Genomic DNA, 24,192 nt, shown 5'->3' on the forward strand with positions numbered 1-24,192 from the left:
TTGTTTTCTGTGCTGAAAAAGAAACCCCAATGTGGCATCAGCTTTAAAATTCCACACAGTTTTTGGTGAAGTTTTTGATCCCACCCATTTCAGTGAGAGCTTTGGATGTGAATTTGGCATGGAAACCATGGGGTTTTCCTATTGAAGTTAATGGAAGGTGGATTGCATGCATTTTCTGTGTGACTTTTAGGTGCAGAATTGACACTAAAATCCACTCTGAAAACTGTGTGTGAACTCGGCCTTACATCTCAGTGTTGTTGAGCCATTCCTCCATAGCAGAACCCTTCTCCTTAGCGCTCTGCTCTGTGGCTGTTTTACTTGCCCCTGTCCTCCATGACTGAGAGAGGTTCAGTTATTGCATTGAAACATCACAAATTGTGTGCGGATCTCCTCTGTGGATTGCTGTTACAATAAGGTGTTGAGTCATGAGCAAAGATGACATTTTAATTTGCATTGCACAGTTCCTCTGTTATTACTTCTAGAAATATAGGAATAATTTGGCAGTTGAGTGTTGACCTGTACCTACACAGTTGCACTGAGTGCTTTAGGGCTCATGAACGTATTTTCTTTCCGTGTCCGTTCAGTTTTTTTGAAGACTTTATGCGGAACCATTCATTTCAATAGGTCCGCAAAAAAACCACAGAAGTTACCCCATGTGCATTCCGTTTTTGTATGTCTGTATTTCCGTTCCGCAAAAAAATAGAATGTCCTATTGTCCGCATTACAGACAAGGATAGGACTGTTCTATTAGCGACCGGCTGTTCTGCAAAATACGGAATGCACACAGACGTCATCCGTATTTTTTGCTGACCACAAAATATATATGGTCGTGTGCATGAGCTTAGGGACATGCTCTGTTAAAAAGGGGAATGGTAACACTCAGTTGCCAAAATATGTTAGTACATTTCCAGGAGGTATAATAGCGGAACATGGGGTTGCTTTAAATTATCAAAGTGCCCCGTTTACATTAGGAAATGAATAATTTTGCCTTTCCGAAAGTCTGCAGGAGTGCGCATAGGCTGGAGCTTTTTCTCATAGTGTGCAAGCCCGACCACCACTGCTGTTAGATTGCAGGGTGGTCGTAACCCCTGGAAACGAGCAGTGTATAATGTGATGGAAAAATGAATCCTGCCAGCAAAGGAGGCAACATGGACAATCACAATACATTAGTAAGTGGCTTGTATTAACTTTCTCTACATAATAAATGCCATTGGCTGAGTGAGACAACCCCTTTAAGTCACTCCATGTTGGTGCTAATAGGCATTCCTGACCGGTCCTCTTTCCCCATGATTCCTCTTAGCGGCACCAACTGGCCAAGAGGCATTAGAGGGCGAGTCTGAGACTCCATGAATGTACGACATGCTTTTAACCTTTTATAAATCTTGCGTGTATGAGGAGACCAGTAATATAAATGCGGATTAATTTACAGGCTCTGATTTTGCATTGGGGCCAGGCCCGGGGAATCTTTTTTGCTTCTGTCGGCCTACGGCCATTAGCTCTGGTTACCACTTGGAGCTGTAGGCACCTCACTGAAATTTTGACAAGGTAAACATTGTTCCTGATTCTAGTGAGTGCTTTTCTGGCTTGCGTTGTTTTAGGCTTGCAGAGCTGATACTAATGGTATCCTATAACCTCCGTCTCCTCTCTGAGCGCATTTCTCCTCCGGCACAAATACTGATCGTGTGCACGAATACAGAGAATGTTATTGCTTTGCTTTTCCAAGTTCACTTAAAGTGAATCCAGGAGGATATAAAAGTAAATTAACAGGATAATGTGTTCTAGTAGACGAACTTTAATAATTTAGGTTTTATTTGTTACCCTGGTAAGATTGGAAGAGAAAACAAACAGGGTAAATAACGTATCAAGCCCTGCGCTCCAGAATTCTGTCTTTTTGGTCTTATTTGTTTAACCTCTTAAGGACATAGGGCGTACAGGTACGCCCTTGTGCCCTGGTACTTAAGGACACAGGGCGTACATGTACGCCCTGTGTATTTTCGATCACTGCCGTGCGGCTGGCAGTGGTCGGAACCCGGTGCCTGCTCAAATCATTGAGCAGGCACCTAGGCTAAATGCGCGGGGGGGTCCCGTGACCCCCCCATGTCGGCGATCGCGGCAAACCGCAGGTCAATTCAGACCTGCGGTTTGCTGCGATTTCTGAAGTTTCTGGTCCCCGCGGTCCCTGACCGCGGGGATCAGAAACTTTATATGCCTAAAAAAAAAGTTTTATTCACCCCCCCCTGCACCCCCGAATGATTTTTATGGTGGCGGGAGGTGCAGGGGGAGGGTTGTGGGCGGTGTGGGAGGTGGGCGGTGCGGCAGGCGGGATCGCGATCCCCCGCCCGCCTCCCCTTGTATAATCGTTGGTGTCTAGTGGGGATACCAGGGTGCCAGCACATTGCTGGCACCCTGGTATAAACGGCTGACATCTGCGATGCGATGTCAGCCGTTTAACCCTTTCCATACAGCGGTCCGTACGGACCGCTGTATGGAAAAGGTTAACAGCGCAGGGAGCTCCCTCCCTCTCCCATCGGGGGGCTGCTGTGCCTTTGCAGCCCCCCGATGGGGAGGGAGAGAGCCCCCCGAGAGATCCCCTCCTTACCCTTCCCCGTCTGCGAAGTTCTGAGCAGTACTGAGCAGACGGGGAAGGTTCCCATGGCAACAGGACGCCTCTCAGGCGTCCTGCTGTCCATGGTGCTGAACAGATCTGTGCTGAAAGGCATAGATCTGTTCAGTGTAAGTAAAATACAGTACAGAACAATATATATTGTACTGTACTGTATTATACAGACATCAGACCCACTGGATCTTCAAGAACCAAGTGGGTCTGGGTCAAAAAAAAGTGAATAAAAGTGAAAAAAAAGTAAAAATCAAAAAACACATTTATCACTGATAAAAAATGAAAAAAAATAAAATTCCCTACACATGTTTGGTATCGCCGCGTCCGTAACGACCTGATCTATAAAACGGTCATGTTACTTTACCCGAACGGTGAACACCATAAAAATAAAAAATAAAAAACTATGATGAAATTGAAATTTTGCCCACCTTACTTCCCAAAAAAGGTAATAAAAGTGATCAAAAAAGTCGCATGTACGCCAAAATTGTAACAATCAAACCGTCATCTCATCCCGCAAAAATCATACCCTACCCAAGATAATCGCCCAAAAACTGAAAAAACTATGGCTCTTAGACTATGGAAACACTAAAACATGATTTTTTTTGTTTCAAAAATGAAATCATTGTGTAAAACTTACATAAATAAAAAAAAAGTATACATATTAGGTATCGCCGCGTCCGTATCGCCCGGCTCTATAAAAATATCACATGATCTAACCCCTCAGATGACCACCGTAAAAAAATAAAAATAAAAACGGTGTAAAAAAAGCCATTTTTTGTCATCTTACGTCACAAAAAGTGTAATAGCAAGCAATCAAAAAGTTATATGCACCCCAAAATAGATGCCAATCAAACCGTCATCTCATCCCGCAAAAAATGAGACCCTACTTAAGATAATCGCCCAAAAACTGAAAAAACTATGGCTCTTAGACTATGGAGACACTAAAACATTTTTTTGGTTTTAAAAATGAAATCATTGTGTAAAACTTACATAAATAAAAAAAATTGTATACATATTAGGTATCGCCGCGTCCGTGACAACCTGCTCTATAAAATTACCACATGATCTAACCTGTCAGATGAATGTTGTAAATAACAAACAAAAAAACGGTGCCAAAAAAGCTATTTCTTGTTACCTTGCCGCACAAAAAGTGTAATATAGAGCAACCAAAAATCATATGTACCCTAAACTAGTACCAACAAAACTGCCACCCTATCCCGTAGTTTCTAAAATGGGGTCACTTTTTTGGAGTTTCTACTCTAGGGGTGCATCAGGGGGGCTTCAAATGGGACATGGTGTCAAAAAAAACAGTCCAGCAAAATATGCCTTCCAAAAACCATATGGTGTTCCTTTCCTTCTGCGCCCTGCCGTGTGCCCGTACAGCGGTTTACGACCACATATGGGGTGTTTCTGTAAACTACAGAATTAGGGTCATAAATAATGAGTTTTGTTTGGCTGTTAACCCTTGCTTTGTAACTGGAAAAAAAATATTAAAATGGAAAATCTGCCAAAAAAGTGAAATTTTGAAATTGTATCTCTATTTTCCATTAAATCTTGTGCAACACCTAAAGGGTTAACAAAGTTTGTAAAATCAGTTTTGAATACCTTGAGGGGTGTAGTTTCTTAGATGGGGTCACTTTTATGGAATTTATAATCTAGGGGTGCATCAGGGGGGCTTCAAATGGGACATGGTGCCAAAAAAACAGTCCAGCAAAATCAGCCCTCCAAAAACCAAACGGCGCACCTTTCACTCTACGCCCCGCTGTGTGCCCGTACAGTAGTTTACGGCCACATATGGGGTGTTTCTGTAAACAGCAGAGTCAGGGCAATAAAGATAGTCTTGTTTGGCTGTTAACCCTTGCTTTGTTAGTGGAAAAAATGGGTTAAAATGGAAAATTAGGCAAAAAAATGAAATTCTCAAATTTCATCGCCATTTGCCAATAACTCTTGTGCAACACCTAAAGGGTTAACGACGTATGTAAAATCAGTTTTGAATACCTTGAGGGGTGTAGTTTCTTAGATGGGGTCACTTTTAGGGAGTTTCTCCTCTAGGGGTGCATCAGGGGGCTTCAAATGGGACATGGTGTAAATAAACCAGTCCATAAAAATCAGCCTTCCAAAAACCATATGGCGCACCTTTCACTCTACGCCCCGCTGTGTGGCCGTACAGTAGTTTACGGCCACATATTGGGTGTTTCTGTAAATGGCAGAGTCAGGGCAATAAAGATACAGTCTTGTTTGGCTGTTAACCCTTGGTTTGTTAGTGGAAAAAATGGGTTAAAATGAAAAATTAGACAAAAAAATGAAATTCTCAAATTTCCTCCCTATTTGCCAATAACTCTTGTGCAACACCTAAAGGGTTAACAACGTATGCAAAATCAGTTTTGAATACCTTGAGGGGTGTAGTTTCTTAGATGGGGTCATTTTTGGGTGGTTTCTATAATGTAAGCCTCGCAAAGTGACTTGAGACCTGAACTGGTCCCTAGAAATTGAGTTTTTGTAAATTTCGGAAAAATTTCAAGATTTGCTTCTAAACTTCTAAGCCTTATAACATCCCCAAAAAATAAAATATCATTCCCAAAACAATTCAAACATGAAGTAGACATATGGGGAATGTAAAGTCATCACAATTTTTGGGGGTATTACTATGTATTACAAAAGTAGAGAAACTGATACTTTGAAATTTGCAAAATTTTTTCAAATTTTTGTTAAATTAGGTATTTTTTGGTGCAAAAAAAATTTTTTTTTTTTACTCCATTTTACCAGTGTCATGAAGTACAATATGTGACGGAAAAACAATCTCAGAACGGCCTGGATAAGTCAAACCGTTTTAAAGTTATCAGCACTTAAAGGGACTCTGGTCAGATTTTCAAAAAATGGCCTGGTCCTAAGGTGTAAAAAGGCTGTGTCCTTAAGGGGTTAAAAATGTTGGACTTTTTGCATTTTTACACCACTCGCTCCAGTGTTGAAAACTGGTAGCTACGTTAAAGAGGCATCTGTCAGCAGTTTTGTACCTATGACACTGGCTGTAAAGTGACTAAAACTGTCCATCATTAACTTGCCAGTTGTGTTCTGTGATGAGTATATATCCATCACAGAACACACCATACCATTCATTATATACCAGCATAGTGCTGTCATGTTCTGGCCTCTATTGGTATATACTGACATCTCCACCGCTCATATGCTATGAAAAAAAAAAATCACGGAAAAAAAATATATAAAACATCCTGCACAATATAATAATGAATGTAGCGGATGTACATGGCTACATTTATACAATTACAGAAAATAATGCACTATAATAATAGATGCAAGCATAACATATGGACTAAGCCCTAAGCTATGGGTCACATTTGACCATGGGGTCTGAAGGGTTAAATATTTACCTTATGGGTGTTCGCATACATTTGCCCCAGGCAGCAGAAACCCGGACTCTATGGCGGCCACTGTGCGCGCCGACGTGCGCTGAACATGTACAGCGGAGCTCGCCAAGGGGTTAATTGACAGGACCCGTGTAAACGTCATCACACCTGCCCCTGTCAATCAATGTGGAGAGGGTGCGGCAGTTGCAGAGAGAGCAGAGCCTCTAGGTGTAATGGTAACGCCCCCGTTGCTCCTAGAGGCTCGTTTGCATATATTAAAACTTTATTATTCTCAGCAACATGGCCACATATGGACATGGGACCAACACAGATGCCTTCAGCTGCCAAGTGCACATGTAACAGGTCAGCCAGTGTTAATTACTTTCACTCCTGGTTTATCATCGAGATCCTCAGTTCCTGTGGCCCCAGCAGTGTCTTCCCATCATGTTTCACGTAGATATGCCGACAAATCATCTTTTGTCGCTTGCGGATTTTGACGTGCATTCACTTTTACAAACTGAATTTGGGAATCTTCTGTTCATCCATAATTTACATAATAGAGCAGATCGCGTTCAGTATGTCTCGGAGACGTCGGCATCCTTGTGACGCAGCGATCTCTTATTAGCTGCAGCGCATTCTCGTTTTTATTATGCTTGGGGCATATGAGCCGTGTACATATTAACAACATTGTGCGTACGGCGACGAGACCATTTTTAGATATGGTAACTGGAGGAAAAAAAGCACTGGAGCAAATAACTGACCCAGTTAATGATCACAAACTGGAAAATGTACTGTGAGGACCAAATTGTGTACAAGGTCATTGCCGAGAGTCCTCGTTGGAAGTTCCTGAACAATGTAGTCCAATGTGTTTTCACCTATTTATACATTAAAAGGGGTCGCCAAGATTCCAGTTCTCCTGTGCCGTGCACATGGGTCACAAGATGGCGGTGGTGATGTGGTTCCTGCACATCATTGGAGGGATCCTGCTCTGCACATGCATTCATACTGTTCATGCGCTGTAGGCAGTCAGGGCAACAATGGAGCGTCACAGGTTAGACAACATTGTTCTCCGCTTATTGCTGACTTTCCACTAGCATTCCGTCCTGTGTTTTGCAGGAATCGGGTCTCCACTGCTCCAACTATCTACCGTGGGAGAAGCCATATCGCCTTGCCAAATATTGGAGGCTAGCCATTGAAATGGCTGTCCACTGCTAAAAGGGGTCTACGGAGCTTGAATATTGATGATCTCATCAGGATGGGTCATCAATATCTGATTGGTGGGGATCAGGGTGGGCTTGATTGAAATCATAGTTTTCCAAATAAAAGACTAATTCTTGCTGGTATAACTTATAATATGCAAGTAGATGAAGATTTAAACAACTTTTCATATTAGTTTGATTAGGTTGATTCTGTATTCATAGGTTTGTAGAAGTTAGGATTAAGGTATTTTTCTCAACTCTGTTCATGTTATAACATTTTTGCTGTGAAGAAGAGGCATGTGATCTCTGCTGAGTCAAATTCAGTTTTGAGAACTGCAAAAGTAAACCAAGCATCTGTGATAATATTTTGTAGGCAGAGAAACTGCCCAATAATCTTACAAAATCCTCTGGATTGTGAATGGATTAATGGAATTTATTTACCAAAAAATTACACATATAGAAACATAGAATGTGTCGGCAGATAAGATCAGCGGGGGTCCAACACACGGCAACTCCGCCAATCATCTTTTTTAGGAGACGGCTAAGGATAGGTCATCAATGGTAAAAGCCCGTACAACCCCTTTAATATAGAAAGCACAGCGCCATCCATTGTATAGTGGCTGTACTTGGTATTGCAGCTCAATCCCATTTACTTGAACGAGTGACCAACGTACGTACGTGATGTGACTGACCCAGCAAAAGGCCATAGCTCTAGGTTGAGCGCTGCGGCTTCTTTCAGCAGCTGGTCAGTGGTTTTCCCAGAGTCAGACTCCATTGATCACATTTTGATGATCTACCCGGAGGATTTTCATCAGTATAGAAGTGCTTGAGAGACCCTTTAACAATAGGATCATATTGGTTGACCTGTCCAATGCCTATTTGCCCCAATAGCAGATGTTGCATGTACCTGATCCCAAGGTACACACATAAAATTGTCCCCTAATTTTTGCCGTTGGATTTCGGCATGCCCAATTCTAAATGCTTCCACTGTGATCCCTGGTATTCACTAAAGCAAAGTGACAGTGACGCTAGGAATATCCCCTGATGACTCCACTCATCTTTCTCTGGAAGTTGCAGGCTTGGCCCATGACTCATAGAGATATCATTGTCTGCGCTGAGACAACTCCTCGAATCATTGTATAAAGTTGGGTAACTTTCATAATGTACTTTTGTGTTTCACTTTCTCATTATTTTCAATTTTCTTTGACTTTGCAATACTGGGAATATTTTTCAAAGTGTACTACAAAATTGCCATACGTATTCTAAAAAGGCAATCTCTGTATAATGAAGATGTGGTAATGTGTGTACAGGAGGAATAACGCTGTATCTGCCCATATAGGACTTTTTGCTTTTATCAGTGGTTTTCCCCTTCCAAAGCCCTAGGTATAATTGGAGTAGAGTTCAAGAGAACTTTCTCCACATATTGCAGCATGTTATAGAGCGGGAGGAGCTGAGCAGATTCATAAATTTTGTGGAAAAGGGTTTAGTAAATGTTGCAATTTATAATTTTTACAGGGGTTATCCAAGATCATAAACGCCCCCCCCCCCCCCATGTGTCGGGCCCCTCACAATGAATATACTTACCCCGCTTCCGGCGCCGCTCCTGGTCCTGCATCGCCTCTGCTGCTTCTCCCCTTGCCGCTGATGAAAACATCCAGTGTTGAAGGGGGGGGTGGGGTGTTAGCAGCCAATGGCAGGCGTGGACAAGGACAAACCTCACTAGCGTCACCCGCGATGTTAGGTAGGCTTGTCCCAGTCACTGCCTGCCATTGGCTGCTCAAACCCCAACCCCCCGACAACTGATGTTTTAATCCGTGTGCATGGAGAAGCAGCAGTGCGGGGACCAGGATCGGCACGGGGATCGGGGTAAATATATTCAATGGGAGGGGCCCGGCACATCTGAGGAGGCGGGGCTGTTTATGATATTGGATAACCCCTTTAAACCTTAGCTCTTTTGGAATGTAAATGACCGCCCTGTGTAAAGTACACAGGTAATTATATCATTCACTGATAACACCTCCCCTGTGTAGTTATCAGTGACTGACAGCTATCTCTGTATACGTATACACACTTAGGGCTCATTTAGGCTACTTTCACACTAACGTTCGGGGCTCCGCTTGTGAGTTCCGTTTGAAGGGTCTCACAAGCGGCCCCGAACGGATCCGTCCAGCCCTAATGCATTCTGAGTGGACGCGGATCCGCTCAGAATGCATCAGTCTGGCGGCGTTCAGCCTGCTTGCAGCGTTCGGGTGTCCGCCTGGCCGTGCGGAGGCAAGTGGATCCGTCCAGACTTACAATGTAAGTCAATGGGGACGGATCCGTTTGAAGTTGACACATTATGGCTCAATTTTCAAACGGATCCGTCCCCCATTGACTTTCAATGTAAAGTCTGGACGGATCCGTCTGAACTACTTTCACATTTAGAATTTTTTCTACAATATAATGCAGACGGATCGGTTCTGAACGGATCACAAGTCTGCATTATATGAGCGGATCCGTCTGGGCAGACATCAGACGGACCCGCTCTGAACGGTAGTGTGAAAGTAGCCTTAGACGACCATATGCTGTCCGCAAAAATACTGAATGCTATTAGTTTTTTTTTGGCCGATCCGCAAAAAACGGATAGCATTCAGTATTTTTGCGGACCCATAGACTTCAATGGGGCTATGTCCTGATTTTCACGGACAAGTATAGGACATGTTTCATTTGTTTTGTGGAACCGTGGAATAGAAAAGGGCCCCATAGAAGGGAATGGGTCAGCATCTAATCTGCAAAAAAACGGATCCGCATTTTAGCGGATAGCATACGGCCATCTGAATGAGCCCTTACACAGAGAATGCTATCAATCGCTGATAACACCTCCCCTGTGTACAGCTATCAGTGACTGACAGCTATCTGTGTATACACACTTACACAGAGAATACTATCACTGATAACACCTCCCCTGTGTACTGCTATCAGTGACTGACAGCTATCTATGTATACACACTTACACAGAGAATGCTATCAATCGCTGATAACACCTCACCCGTGTACAGCTATCAGTGACTGACAGCTATCTGTGTATACACACTTACACAGAGAATGCTATCACTGATAACACCTCCCCTGTGTACTGCTATCAGTGACTGACAGCTATCTCTGTATACACACTTACACAGAGAATGCTATCAATCACTGATACCACCCCTGTGTACAGATATCAGTGACTGACAGCTATCTCTGTATACACACTTACACAGAGAATGCTATCAATCGCTGATAACACCTCCCCTGTGTACAGCTATCAGTGACTGGCAGCTATCTGTGTATACACACTTACACAGAGAATGCTATCAATCAACACCTCCTGTGTACAATGAAGTCAGAAGTAGTAGAGGTTTAATTGTATAAAATACAAGTTTTACTGAATCATTTCCCACAAAACTATATCAATCTGCTCAGCTCTTTCATTGCTGCAAAACCGTCCTGCAGTTCATCCTTTACAGATATTTGAGGATTGTTCCATTTATGCAGTCAGCAACGTTTTCTGTTTTTGACATATCCGTATGCTTTTGCATTGTGGGAAAGAAGCTGAGCTCGAGGAGGACGCCTACAAAAACTCGAGGGGCGCGTACACACTCCTAGCATATTGTTACTCTCATTGATTTGATTCTCGTAAAAGTAATTCCTATTTACGGGCCCAAAGCCTGAGGCTGCTTTGGTAATCACATGACAACTGTTCCTTCTCTAATTGAATTCTTTTTATAAGGACAGCATGAGATTTTAAATTACCATGAAAATTAAATGGACCAAGATATAAACGTGTCCATGTGAACATCTTAGAGGGCGCTGATTTCAATGTCTCTGTGAAAGAAATCCGAACTGGAAGTTCTGTCTTGGGTTTCAGGTCTATGACTTCAAGCACTGCCATCTTGGAAGAAGTCAAGTAGCAAAGAGCTTGCCCAATTTTAATGTACCCTAAAAGGCAATTGCTGACCCCCCTCCCCTCCCCCCTTGCGTAAAAATGTGCAACTTTTGGCTGGGTTTGTGACCCGTTCGCCCCTTCTTCCAAAAAGTGGTGGAGGGAATTAGTGGTACAGAGTTGGGCCTGGCATTTTGATTATTGTTCATGCCAGAAAACTGGGGTAGTGTTTACCTGAAGTCTACACCAGCTTCCTAGCTGCCACTGATTTCACTTCTGGCACATGACCCTGCAGAGATGCACCCCGTATTATTAAGAGGAGTGTATATAAAATGTTGGTCTTAGGCTACTTTCACCCGTGCGGCAGAGGATTCCGGCAGGCAGTTCCGTCGCCTGAACTGTCTGCCGGATCCGTCAAAACGCATGCAAACTGATGGCATTGGTCAGACGGATCAGGATCCTGATCCGTATGACAAATGCATTGAAATGCCGGATCCGTCTCTCCGGTGTCATCCGGGAAAAACGGATCCGGCATTTATTGTTTTCACTTTTTGTTGCAGTTTGAGCATGCGCAGATCGCAATGCCGGATCCGTTTTGCCGCAACACTCGGGGCCGGATTCGGCATTAATGCATGTCAATGGAAAAAAATGCCGGATCCGTTAATTTTTTTTAATCTATTTATTTATTATCCTTTTTTATAATTGCACTCTGGAACCAGGAGGGTTTTCTTCTTCCCCTGACTTTTTAGTCCTTACATGATTCACTGACTGTGAAGAACATGAAGTCTTTTCACAATGTTCACTATGACTCAAACTGAAATAAAGAACATGGAGAGTACTTCCAGATTTTCAAGCGTAGTTTTTTGCTCAGCCAAGTGTTGGTTTGGCTGACTACCATGTTCTCCGTCCCTGCAGATTCTAGCTGCATTTTTGGTGTGGTCTTAGATCTTTGCTAATATACAGTGATGCTTGAATGCTTGTGTACCATTTAGAATTTTCTATATGTATGTAAAAATTTGACCTGAAACGACATCAGATTTTCACAGAAGTCCTAAAAGTAGATAAAGCGATCCAAATCAAACAAATGAGTCAAAAATATTACACTTGGTCATTTATTAATTGAGAAACGTCATCCAATATCACGAGTCAGGTGTTTTCCATCACTAGGATGACAATCAGGAGTGAATGGGCAACCTGTTTTATCTAAAGAATGGGGATCTATCAAAGTGTGATTTTCACCACTCATTTGTGGAAATGTATCATGGCAAAAACCAAAGGAGATTTCTGGGGACCTCCAGAAGAAGAGTTGTTGATGAATGTTTGAGTCCACCATTAGGAGGACACTGAACTTTCAAGCACCACTGTATGACAAGAGACAACTTTGCTTGTTTTGTCCACAGTATAATATCCTAAAAAAAAATGATTTAAGGATGTTGTGTATGTTATTAAACACCAGGCTGCTTTCTTCCAAAAACAGTGACATATCTAGCTTGTACGTGGTGTGGCATCTTGACCCATGGACAAGTGTGACACTTGTTTCTGGAAGAAGGCATTCTTGTTTTCCTCTCTTGAACAACCCCTTTAACCCCCCTAACCAAAGATGTCTGAATGTCCTCTGTCTGCTGTACATTGCATAGTGGCTGTGCTTGGTATTGCAGTTCAGTCCCAATCACTTCTGTGGGGCTGAGCAGCGCCTAGGCCATGTGACCACCTACTTAACCCTTGTGTCCGAGCACCCCCCTTATTTCTGCCACCGATGCAGTGTGAGCTGGGTGGGTAATTGACATCACTAGCCATTGTCCACAGGTGTCCTTACTGTGTTGGTGATGAAATGGGACCGTGATTTCCAACTACCACTGAAAGTGCACCTCCTACCCCAACATTTCCAGTACTGTTTCTTGGTCTTGTTAATATGCTGTTGTGTAATTAAATGGGTTTTCCAGCTTTGTGCACTTTTTTCAACTTCAAGCCCAGTCTGCTGTACCTGTTGAAAAACTATACTTTCCTGGTCCTCGTTCTGCTCTGTTTAGAGTCCCTGAGTCCATGGCCTCTCTTCTGCAGTCTTCCACTCCCTGTCCTGTTACTTTTCGGATGCACATGGTCACCTGCACTTCTGCAGCCAATGACTGGCCTCAGCCGTGACTTGTCACCCAGCGACACGTGACCCAGGGGGCGACAAAAGTGCACAAACCTGGAAAACCCCTTTGAGGACAGCATTATACCTATGTTACTGTTTCTTCAGATTTTCCTTTATATTTTTTCAGGTTGTGAGGGTCAAAAAATGAACAAACTTCGTCAAAGTTTCAGGCGAAAGAAAGATGTGTATGTCCCGGAGGCCAGCCGACCCCACCAGTGGCAAACGGATGAGGAGTCCGTGCGGACTGGGAAATGTAGCTTTCAGGTTAAGGTAATTACAACACATTGTTACAAAGCTTTTACTGTATTTTGTGTCCACATCGATTTACTAAGCAAAATGCACCATAATTCTGGATCAAATTGCGTAGAACTACTGTCGTCCATGTTGTTCACCAGATTTGTTATGTGATTTGTTATGCCTCACTAGACACTTTTCAAAAGAAAACAAACAAAAAAAAGCGCCGTGGCTACATGGAGTCCTAAAATGTGCCATATTTATTATTTTGGCACCAAATCTGAATGTAAAGTAGGACAACCCCTTTAAGATAGTTATGAGTCATTTTGTAATATGCAAATTTGGTGTTTGGTGCAACAAGGACATCACTGTTGGTCTCTTTGCACTGAAGCTTTGCCACAAGCCCCTTCCCAGTTGCTTTGATTGACAAGGTCAATCACTGGCGACATAGTCTCACCTGGCCTTCTGTTCTTGTGCAGAGCTTCAGTGCAATGAGGGCAATGGTGACACCCTTGTTACACCAAACGCCTGATATGCATATTAGGAAAAACTCTGGAATGTGGCCTCGGATTAACAAAAGAAAAACAGCTTTTTAAACATAGTTTTAATCTATGCCCTTAGTTAGATAGGAAGGTTACTGGTGAAAAACTCCCTCTAAAGGGCATCTGTCAGCAGATCTGTACCTATGACACTGGCTGACCTGTTACATGTGCGCTTGGCAGGTGAAGACATCTGTGTTGGTCCCATGTTCATGTGTGCCCGCATTACTGAGAAAAATTATGTTTTAATATATGCAAATGAGACTCTAGGAGCAACGGGGGCGTTACCGTTACACCTAGAGGCTCTGCTCTCTCTGCAGCTGCTGCGCTCTCTCCACTTTGATTGACAGGGCCATTTAGTGCATCATCACAGGGAGCCCCATCAATGAAAGTGCAGAGGGCGCAGCCGTTGCAGAGAGAGCAGAGCCTCTAGGAGTAATGGAAACGCCCCTAGAAACACACAACAAAGTCCTTCCGTGGGTTTCCGGGTCCATATTCCGCACCGCAAAATATAGAACATGTTTTACCTTTCGCTGCATCTTGTGGATCGCGGAACTGCTGAAGCCAATGGTTCCAAACTGCGATGTGGAGTGCGCATGGCCAGGGTCTGTGGTTTGCGGTCTGCAACACAGGCACGGTGGCCACACGGTTGTGTGCATGAGGCCTTAACGTGTATACCAAGCTGTACTGGACACACACAGACTTTCTTTTCCCTCCCTTGCATTTATTACTTACAGAAATGAACATTTTATTTGGCACTACTCCATGTATCTGGCGCATATTTCTTAAAGGGAACCTGTCATGAACTTTTATGCTGATCTCACTGAGGGTACCATAAAGTAGTGACAGAAATGCTGATGTCAGCGGTGTGTCACTCATGAGCTAAAAGTAAGTGGTTGCTGAGAACCGGCATCATAATCATTGCAGCTCAGGCCTTGAGAAGAGTCAGATCTACCTGAGAAGAGTCCTGGTTATTCCTAATCTCCTGCTCTGTCCCCATCTGCTGATGACTGGCAGTTCTCTCCTAGAGAGAAAGAGAGAAAACTAGGTAGAAGACTGTCAGCCATCAGCAGGAGAGCAGGAGATCATGAATAACCAGGACTCTTCTCAGGTGGCCGGGACTCTTTTCCAGGCCCAGTCTGCAATGATTGTGATGTTGGTTCTCGGCAACCACTTACTTTTAACTTATAAATGACAGACCGCTGAAATCAGCTCACCTGTCTCTACTTTATACTGCTGTTATTTTGGGCAGCACAAAGTTGATGACAGTTTCCCTTTAAATTGACATTCAAACCCCTCTTGCTGGAGCCTTCAAAGTAAGAAAATAGTATATGTGATATCCTTGGAAGACTTCTGCTTACAGAGAGGAACATTTCCTTAATGGTATGTTGTGATTTGTTGCCTTATGACAAGTTAGACTTCAAGTGGCAGTAAAGATCATCTCCAGCAGGCTGCCATAATATATTTCCATTGAAAATCACTGCAGGGGTTCACTCTCAGTTGTGATTCATATTCGGCAATAACACTTGTCTTTTGCTGACGGATTAAAGGCTTTTATGTGTTGTCACAGTGGGAGCCCGTATCATTGTGCATATCTCCCATCTGTATACAGTCATAGGGGGTAGGGACACAGGGTCACGTTCTGATGGGTGCATCCACTTCCATTTAAATATTGTTGGTGATAAGGCAGGATGATGAAGGCTTTCTGTATTCATTTCTGCAGTAGAATAAATAGGATGAATACTGCATCATTGAAAGGATTCGCAGCAGACCTAGGATATATAGTTATAGGCAGCATGGTGGCTCGGTGGTTAGCACTGATGCCTTGCAGCGCTGGGGTCCGACCAAGGACTTCATCTGCATGGAGTTTGTAGGTCCTCCCTGTGTTTGGGTGGGTTTCCTCCGGGTACTCCGGTTTTTTCCCCACACTCCAAAGACATACTGATAGGGAGCTTAGACTGTGAGCCCCATTGGGGGCAGCTTGATGCTAATGTCTGTAAAGCGCTGCGGAATATGTCGGCGCTATATAAGTGCGTAAAATAAATAGGCAGCCATATTGGTTGTCACCCAGAAAGTACAGCTAAGGGGGCATTCACATGAACGCATTTTCAGTCCGTGTCCGTTTACACATTTTTTGCAGATAGGATGCAGACCCATTCATTCCAAAAGATGTGCCCAGCACGGCTGTCTGCCGTCTGCATCCGTATGTCCATTCTGCAGCCCCGCAAAAAACGGCCTATTCTTGTCTGTTATGCGGACAAGAATCCTCATTTCTGACAGGGCAGGACGTGCTGATTTGCAAAATGCGGAACCACACCGGGCAAAACGGATACAGTCGTGTAAATGACCCCTAAGAAATATTCATTTACAACAGTTTAAAAATATGTAGAACATCTTCCCTTTATAGGATAAGCCTTGTGTGCCGTATAGAAGAGAGGTTCTGGACTGACCCCTGTATATATGCTCTAATGGGAAACATGGACATCGGAGGGGACCCCCGTTTAAAACCCAATTCCATTAGTTTAGGCAGAGGGGTAGAGCTAGAAAAAGCAGCTTCTGCTCTGGTAGACTCTGAGACCATGTGTTACATGTGAATGGCTGCTGCAGGGGAACGGTGTGGTTACCTGCAGCGTCCCCTGCCAATATCGGCTTATCACTGTGGGGCGCTTCCTTTCATGAGGGATTTACGCTTTTTATTTGCCAAATGAAGCTGCTGGTGTAAGTGCAGCGACTTAATCTGCAAATTACCAGGATTTATTGTGCGTTTATAGAGGATTGATGACTGACTGCAATAGAGAATTAATTGTGCTGATTCATTTGAGTCTTTGGCCCTTCCAGTGTAACCAGTGCACTTGTGATCGCTGGTATTTTTTGGATGTCTGCTAATGAAACCCCGGTCTATCGCCATCTTGTGGAGGTTTATGCTAATTGGACCCTGCAGAAGCATTTATTTAAAGGGTTTGTTATCCAGCATTATAAAAATGGTGTTATGAGTCCATGTGACCGAAGTGATCTGCATTTTACACTGTGCATCTGATGCTGACATTGAATTAAATGACAGCACTGGATTTGTGAAGTAGCTGTCGATGTAAACCTTTGAGCAGAAGACTGCTTTCACCTGCCCACTGTGTGGACAGCCCTGGGTCTACACTGGGGTGTGGGCTATTAGATGACTCTGAACTCTTTCTCCAATTACGTGGCACAAAATCTCCTGATTGATATTGCTATAATCTCCTGGTCATCAGAAGTGCCTCACACCTACCATGTACAAGTGGAGTTTTGCCCAGGAGTCACAATAAGGCCTCATGCACACGGCCGTTGTTTTGGTCCACATCCGAGCCGCCGTTTTGACGGCTCGGATGCGGACCCATTCACTTCAATGGGGCCGCAAAAGATGCGGACAGCACTCCGTGTGCTGTCCGCATCCGTTGCTCCGTTCCGTGGCCCCACAAAAAAAAATATAACATGTCCTATTTTTGTCCGCGCTTTGCGGACAAGAATAGGCATTTATATTAGAGGCTGTCTGTGCCGTTCCGCAAATTGTGGAACGCGCACGAACACCATCCGTGTTTTGCGGACCGCAAAACACACCACGGTCGTGCAGGATAGGTCATCAGTATCGGATCGGTGAGGTTCCGACACCCTGCCAGTCAACTCTTTGAAAAGGCACCGGCACTCCGGTGTGCGCCGTGGCCATCTCACAGCTCACCAAGCACAGCACTGTACATCGTATAGCAGCTGTACTTGGTATTGCATTCAGCCCCATTGAAGTGAATGGGGCTGAACGTGATGGCAAGCACAGCTGCTATACAATGTACGGCACTGTGAGAAGGCTGCAGCATGCACAGTAGTACCGATGCCTTCTCGAACAGCTGATCAGCGGGGTCCCGGGTGTCAGACCCCCGCGGATCAGGGACTGACTCATCGAGAGGATGGGTCATCAGTATTAAAATCCTGGAAAACCCTTTTAAACAGTTCATTTTCTGAAGACACGTTCCCTTTAAGCGTAATTGTCTTGGGATGTGCAGCTTTGGTTAAGAACACCCTCCGGGGTACTGGATCTGCTAAATGAGCAACTCATCATATGTGAAATGTGATTATCTGAATTGATGTTTGTACGAAATGTAAAGTCATGTTACCTCTTCTCTGTTTTCTCTACGTAGTACCTGGGACACGTGGAGGTGGACGAATCTCGAGGAATGCACATCTGTGAAGATGCAGTAAAAAGACTAAAATCTGTAGGTATTCTTATTGGTGTTTATAACTGTCCACATGCTATATAAATCCTGCCGTGCCTGTATATTCTGTGCTGAGAAGGACTAGCATGGATTCTGGCCTCCTGTAGCTTTTTCTATCAGTATGCTTCAGGATGATGCTGTTCATTTAGTTAAACGTGGAAACTTAAATTTCGCAGTCTTTGAACGCCTGGAAGGACAAGGCATATGTTGTGCAGGTACAAAAGGGTAACTATAGTAGAGGGTGAGCTAAAAGTCCAGACTGACCAAAGAATCTGAGTGACGACACGTTCATCGGTCGCGTGGCTTAGGCTTAGCTCAGCCCCATAGAAGTGAATGGGATACAATGTACGGTGCTGTGCTTGGTGAGCATGGAGCAGGCGTGGTGCTCACAAGAGCGCTGCTGCCTTCTCTAACAGCTGATTGACAATGAATGGAGACAAAACTGATCCGTTTTGGCCCGGTTTCGAGATTCTCTGCCAGATCTCAAAACCGGAATGCCACAATGCAAGTGTGAAACGGGCCTAAGCTGGTCACAAATAGAAAAGTCGCCCCAACACGTTGGTAAGCTGTTGTATCTTCTGACTCCCCTGCAAACATGAATAATTGGATCAGCAGAGCGTGCATATATAGGTTAATAGGACACAGAATTTGGCATGATGACGTTCATGTTGGAGGACTTATCTGGCTGTCCGTAACCATTAGACTAGGTCTACACGACGACATAAGTCGCGCAACACATAGGGCAAATGGTAGTCTATGGTGTCACGCTGCGACGCGACAGTCGCAGAAAAATCCATCTTGAATGGCTTTTTTGCGACTCTCGTGTCAGTGCGACACTATAGACTATCATAAAAATTGTCGCGCGACAAATGTTGTCGTGTAGACCTAGCCTTAGACTATATCCAATCCCACTAAACTCCTCAAGTTCTGCCATCTTTAATGTACCACGTAAGACTAGCTGAAGACCTAAATCTAGATCCAGTTAGCGGTCTTATGCGTTATTTTTCCTGGTCAAGTGCATACATAATAAAAAATAAAAAAATCTTCTGCATTAGTGACCTAAAGGCCTAATGCACACGATTGCTTCCCGTTTGCGGTCTGCAAACCGCAAATCCTCAAAATATGGATGTGGTCTGTGCGCCATCCGCATTTTTTATTTTTGCAGATGCATTGACTTCAAAGGGTTCGTAGTCTGCATATTACGGACATATTCTATCTTTTAGTGGATCAGACATCTGGATATTCCGCAAATTAACACAAGATGTCCTATAATTGGCTACAAAATGCGGACCATGGACCCTTTGAATTCAACTGCTTCCATATTTTGCGGGGCGTATGCATGAGACCTAAATGTTACAGTACCACTACTGACTAGATGGCAGTATGAAGCATTTGTTGTAGAGGCTCCATCAGGGGAAGTGATCCTCAGCTGCAGTAACTTCTATTGTGTTGAGCAATTTGATTATCGTATTCCATTTTCAGTCCGTTTTTTTGCGGGTCGTCTGGTCAGCTTTGGATGATAGACGTGAAAGATCCATCCACCACTTACATGTGTTTTACATGACCTTAACAGGTTCCAGTAATTCTCACCATGTGCCTCCTTGATGTACATGTCTGTCGTGCTTACCAATGCTTGATATGTTTAATTTATTTTCTTGTTTTAGCAGGTTTATAATTTTTTTTTTTTAATAAAGATTCATAATTAACTTATAAACCGTGTTTTTACATATTAAACAATTAACAAGTGTAGTTCCTTCTTTGGATATAATCAGCCTTTCCTTGCATGACCACTTGACTCTTCTTAACTCTGCTGGAGTCGTTTGGAAGTGAATCTCACTTTAACACGTGCTGTTCTTGGAGTAATATTAACGATTAACTGTCACCCTGAAATTAGGAGTGTGTGTGGTGAAATGTCCTTAACGTCTGCTATCTGCGGGCGTGATGAATTGGAGGGTGGTTGAACTTGGCAGCAGAAGGCTCGTCCTTTCTCATTAGTGGTCGCCTCGCACCGGCTCATGACATGCATTAGATCTTTTGTGCATGTGGCGTATATAGTAACCACTCGTTTCGTAGCCCTTCACACACGGACGCGCTTCATGCCGCTCAAGCGGCAAAGGGAATTAATCCTTTAAGAAGAGAGCACAGCAGGATTTCCTACAACCAGCTATGTACCATATCACCATCTGACTACTATATATTTTATTTTATTAGTATTTTATTTGTGGTCGTGTGCCTGCAGCATATCTGCAGGGTATCCCTCCCGCGTGGCTGCAGCATATCTGCAGGGTATCCCTCCCGCGTGGCTGCAGCATATCTGCAGGGTATCCCTCCCGCGTGGCTGCAGCATATCTGCAGGGTATCCCTCCCGCGTGGCTGCAGCATATCTGCAGGGTATCCCTCCCGCGTGGCTGCAGCATATCTGCAGGGTATCCCTCCCGCGTGGCTGCAGCATATCTGCAGGGTATCCCTCCCGCGTGGCTGCAGCATATCTGCAGGGTATCCCTCCCGCGTGGCTGCAGCATATCTGCAGGGTATCCCTCCCGCGTGGCTGCAGCATATCTGCAGGGTATCCCTCCCGCGTGGCTGCAGCATATCTGCAGGGTATCCCTCCCGCGTGGCTGCAGCATATCTGCAGGGTATCCCTCCCGCGTGGCTGCAGCATATCTGCAGGGTATCCCTCCCGCGTGGCTGCAGCATATCTGCAGGGTATCCCTCCCGCGTGGCTGCAGCATATCTGCAGGGTATCCCTCCCGCGTGGCTGCAGCATATCTGCAGGGTATCCCTCCCGCGTGGCTGCAGCATATCTGCAGGGTATCCCTCCCGCGTGGCTGCAGCATATCTGCAGGGTATCCCTCCCGCGTGGCTGCAGCATATCTGCAGGGTATCCCTCCCGCGTGGCTGCAGCATATCTGCAGGGTATCCCTCCCGCGTGGCTGCAGCATATCTGCAGGGTATCCCTCCCGCGTGGCTGCAGCATATCTGCAGGGTATCCCTCCCGCGTGGCTGCAGCATATCTGCAGGGTATCCCTCCCGCGTGGCTGCAGCATATCTGCAGGGTATCCCTCCCGCGTGGCTGCAGCATATCTGCAGGGTATCCCTCCCGCGTGGCTGCAGCATATCTGCAGGGTATCCCTCCAGCGTGGCTGCAGCATATCTGCAGGGTATCCCTCCAGCGTGGCTGCAGCATATCTGCAGGGTATCCCTCCAGCGTGGCTGCAGCATATCTGCAGGGTATCCCTCCAGCGTGGCTGCAGCATATCTGCAGGGTATCCCTCCAGCGTGGCTGCAGCATATCTGCAGGGTATTCCTCCAGCGTGGCTGCAGCATATCTGCAGGGTATCCCTCCCGCGTGGCTGCAGCATATCTGCAGGGTATCCATCCGGCGTGGCCATAATCTTTTATAGTATTATTGGAGCTGTGGGACATCAGTTAAAAAAAATCTCAGAAAACCCCTTTAATGGTCAACAAAAGGGAATTCTGATTTTGTGATGGTTCCAAACCAGTATGTCTAAAATATAATGCCTAAATCAGACATTTCCTCTTAACCTCAGCCCATCAGGGTAAAACATCTTGTAATGAATAATACAGTTCTCAGCTCTAGAACACTGGGAGTCATTATGAAGCCACAAACTGTGATTTACAATCCCTGGGTTACAATGCTGTGTGCTAGCTTTCAAGTTTTAAGATGGAGGTTGTGATATTTTGGGCTTTTAAAGAGGCCAGTTATTTCACCTGAATGATAGGTGTTTTAGTGACCGATCCAGTAACCAGACACGGCCACCGATCCAGTAACCAGGCACGGCCACCGATCCAGTAACCAGACACAGTGGATAGAGGTGTATAGTCTCAGAGCTTGTTTAAGCAGCTGATGGGCAAGGGTGCAGAGATTTGGACCCCACTGATCTGGTATTGATGACCTATTCTAAGGATAGGTCATCAATTAATAAGTCTTCAAAAATCCCTTTAAATAAATCAGACAAACCCACTAATTCCCCTAGTTCGCGGAAAAGGTTTTTAACAGTAGAAATACATTTTTATGTGATTACCCGAAGTCTCGCAAGACTTCCCGGAGTAATAGCTTCGGCTCATCTGAGCCAATACATTCTAATACTGTACGGAGCACTCGATCCGTACAGTATTCAATTCGCTCATCCCTAATTATCAGGTATCTAGCAGGCCTTTACAGAGGACCGGTCACCGTTCCTGACATGTCTGTTTTAGTAACTACTTGAATTCCCCAAGTAATAACAATTCTGGAGCCTCTATTATTATGGCTCTATGATGGGCCCTTCCTTTATTATTCCTGCTAGAAATAATGAATGAATTACTAGCAGCTCGCAATGAACCAGTTGGGGTCCCTACAGTCTCGGGCATTGGCAGCACTGATTGGATAATGTGACACTGTGCAGGGACACACCTCAACTGGTAACACCCATCTGGACCTTCATTGCAAACTGCTTGCAATTCATAAGTTCTAGCATGAATAATAAAGGAATAGAACAACACAGGGTGATAAGATTCGATGATGCAGAATTGTTTACTACAGCAGAAATGTCAGGTCCCCTTTAACTCTGGGCTAAAAAAATAATAATATTCAATCTTGCCTAGATATTCATTTTATAGTATCCAACATGAAGCGTTAGTATAACTTTGGCTTGGTAAGGTTTTATCTAGGACAAGATGCAGACTCGGCTCTTGGATCATGGCTGGGCAATGCTTCTCTTCCAGATTGACAAACCTTCTGCTGCCCGGCTGCGCTGTGTGTGGTTGGTTGTTGGTTCTGAAAACGATGCCTCCTTTTTCCCTTTCAACCAGTAACTTGCGGAACTATGACTCTGCGTGAATTCTGTGTCCGTAAGTCTGTTCCGCAAAAAAAAAATAGAACATGTCCTGTTCTTGTCCATTTTGTGGGCAAGGACATTCATTGTTACAATGGATCCACAAAAGAAACAGATGTAACACGGATGTCATCCATTTCTTTTTTGCGGGTCTGTGTTTTTCAGAGCACAAAATACATGCGGTCGTGTGCATGAGCCCTGTTTGCTGGTGGTTTTAGGGCCCCAGAGCCCAGCGGTGGTGCACATGGGAGATAATCAGTCCCTTCACTTCTATGGTACTGCCAAGTACAGCACTCGGCTGCCTCGCATGCCCACTATCACCCCCAGCGATCAGACACTTTTCCCCTGCCCGGTGGGGGGGGATGCGTGATGGAGCATGTCAGGTGGCGCCCATGGGGTGGGGTCTGGCTGCTAAGATGCCCACTGATTGCTAGAACCTGGAGAGAGAAGCGCTCCCATACTGAACGGAGACGGCTCCATAGCCTTTTCCATTGAGAGAGAGAGCAATCTCCTCGCTCTAGCAATCAGTGGTGGAACCCCGACCGCTCCAAACTGATCTGTCACTGACATATTGGAAGTTTTTTTTGAAAGCTCAGTGACCCTTTTAAATATAAAAGTTGGTCCTACAATTGTTGATTCTGTTGAGTCGATAATGTCTTTGGCAAACTTGTAAAATACTTTTGTGTGTGTGTGTGTGTGTGTTTATCCCTTTCAAAATATTTGCATCTATCAGCTCCATACAGCATTATGTATATGAGGCCTTGTAGTTTAATACTACAGAAGCCATAAGTCTCTGCTGGCACAATGAGCCCAGTCTAATAGACTCTTCTAAAGATAAAAGATAGACCTGACACGTTCATCCATGGCCAAATGCTGTTCTGAGCTTTTTCCCTTGTTGGATTGGGAAATTACAGGGTGACATTTAAGTTTTTTTTTTTTTTTTTCTCCCCCCTTCTGGCAGCTTGAGCTTGCTGGCCGCCATTTTAACCTCTTCTTTTCCAAGCATGGACGTAGGGAGTGATCTCTTCTGCTTGCTCCTTTTACATAGCTCTTACTAATTCTTGCTGTGCTGTTTGATGCATGATGATTTTACAACCTTGAGAGATTTGTAGCTTCCAGCA

The 24,192-nt window shown here is 44.5% G+C and overlaps 1 protein-coding gene across 6 annotated transcripts in view; it reads left to right on the forward strand.

Moving 5' to 3' along the window:
• NUMB (NUMB endocytic adaptor protein) overlaps positions 1-24,192 on the forward strand; it is a 107,658-nt gene that overhangs the window by 58,431 nt on the left and 25,035 nt on the right. For all 6 annotated transcript variants that reach the window (XM_040412861.1, XM_040412866.1, XM_040412863.1 and 3 more), the window contains exons 3-4: positions 13,350-13,492; positions 18,159-18,233. In XM_040412861.1, the coding sequence (XP_040268795.1) occupies positions 13,367-13,492; positions 18,159-18,233 (201 nt within the window). In that variant the 5' untranslated portion in view covers positions 13,350-13,366. The remainder of the gene's footprint in view (positions 1-13,349; positions 13,493-18,158; positions 18,234-24,192) is intronic.

Source organism: Bufo bufo, chromosome 11 (genome assembly GCF_905171765.1).
Source record: "Bufo bufo chromosome 11, aBufBuf1.1, whole genome shotgun sequence".
In the NCBI taxonomy this organism is placed as follows: domain Eukaryota; kingdom Metazoa; phylum Chordata; class Amphibia; order Anura; family Bufonidae; genus Bufo; species Bufo bufo.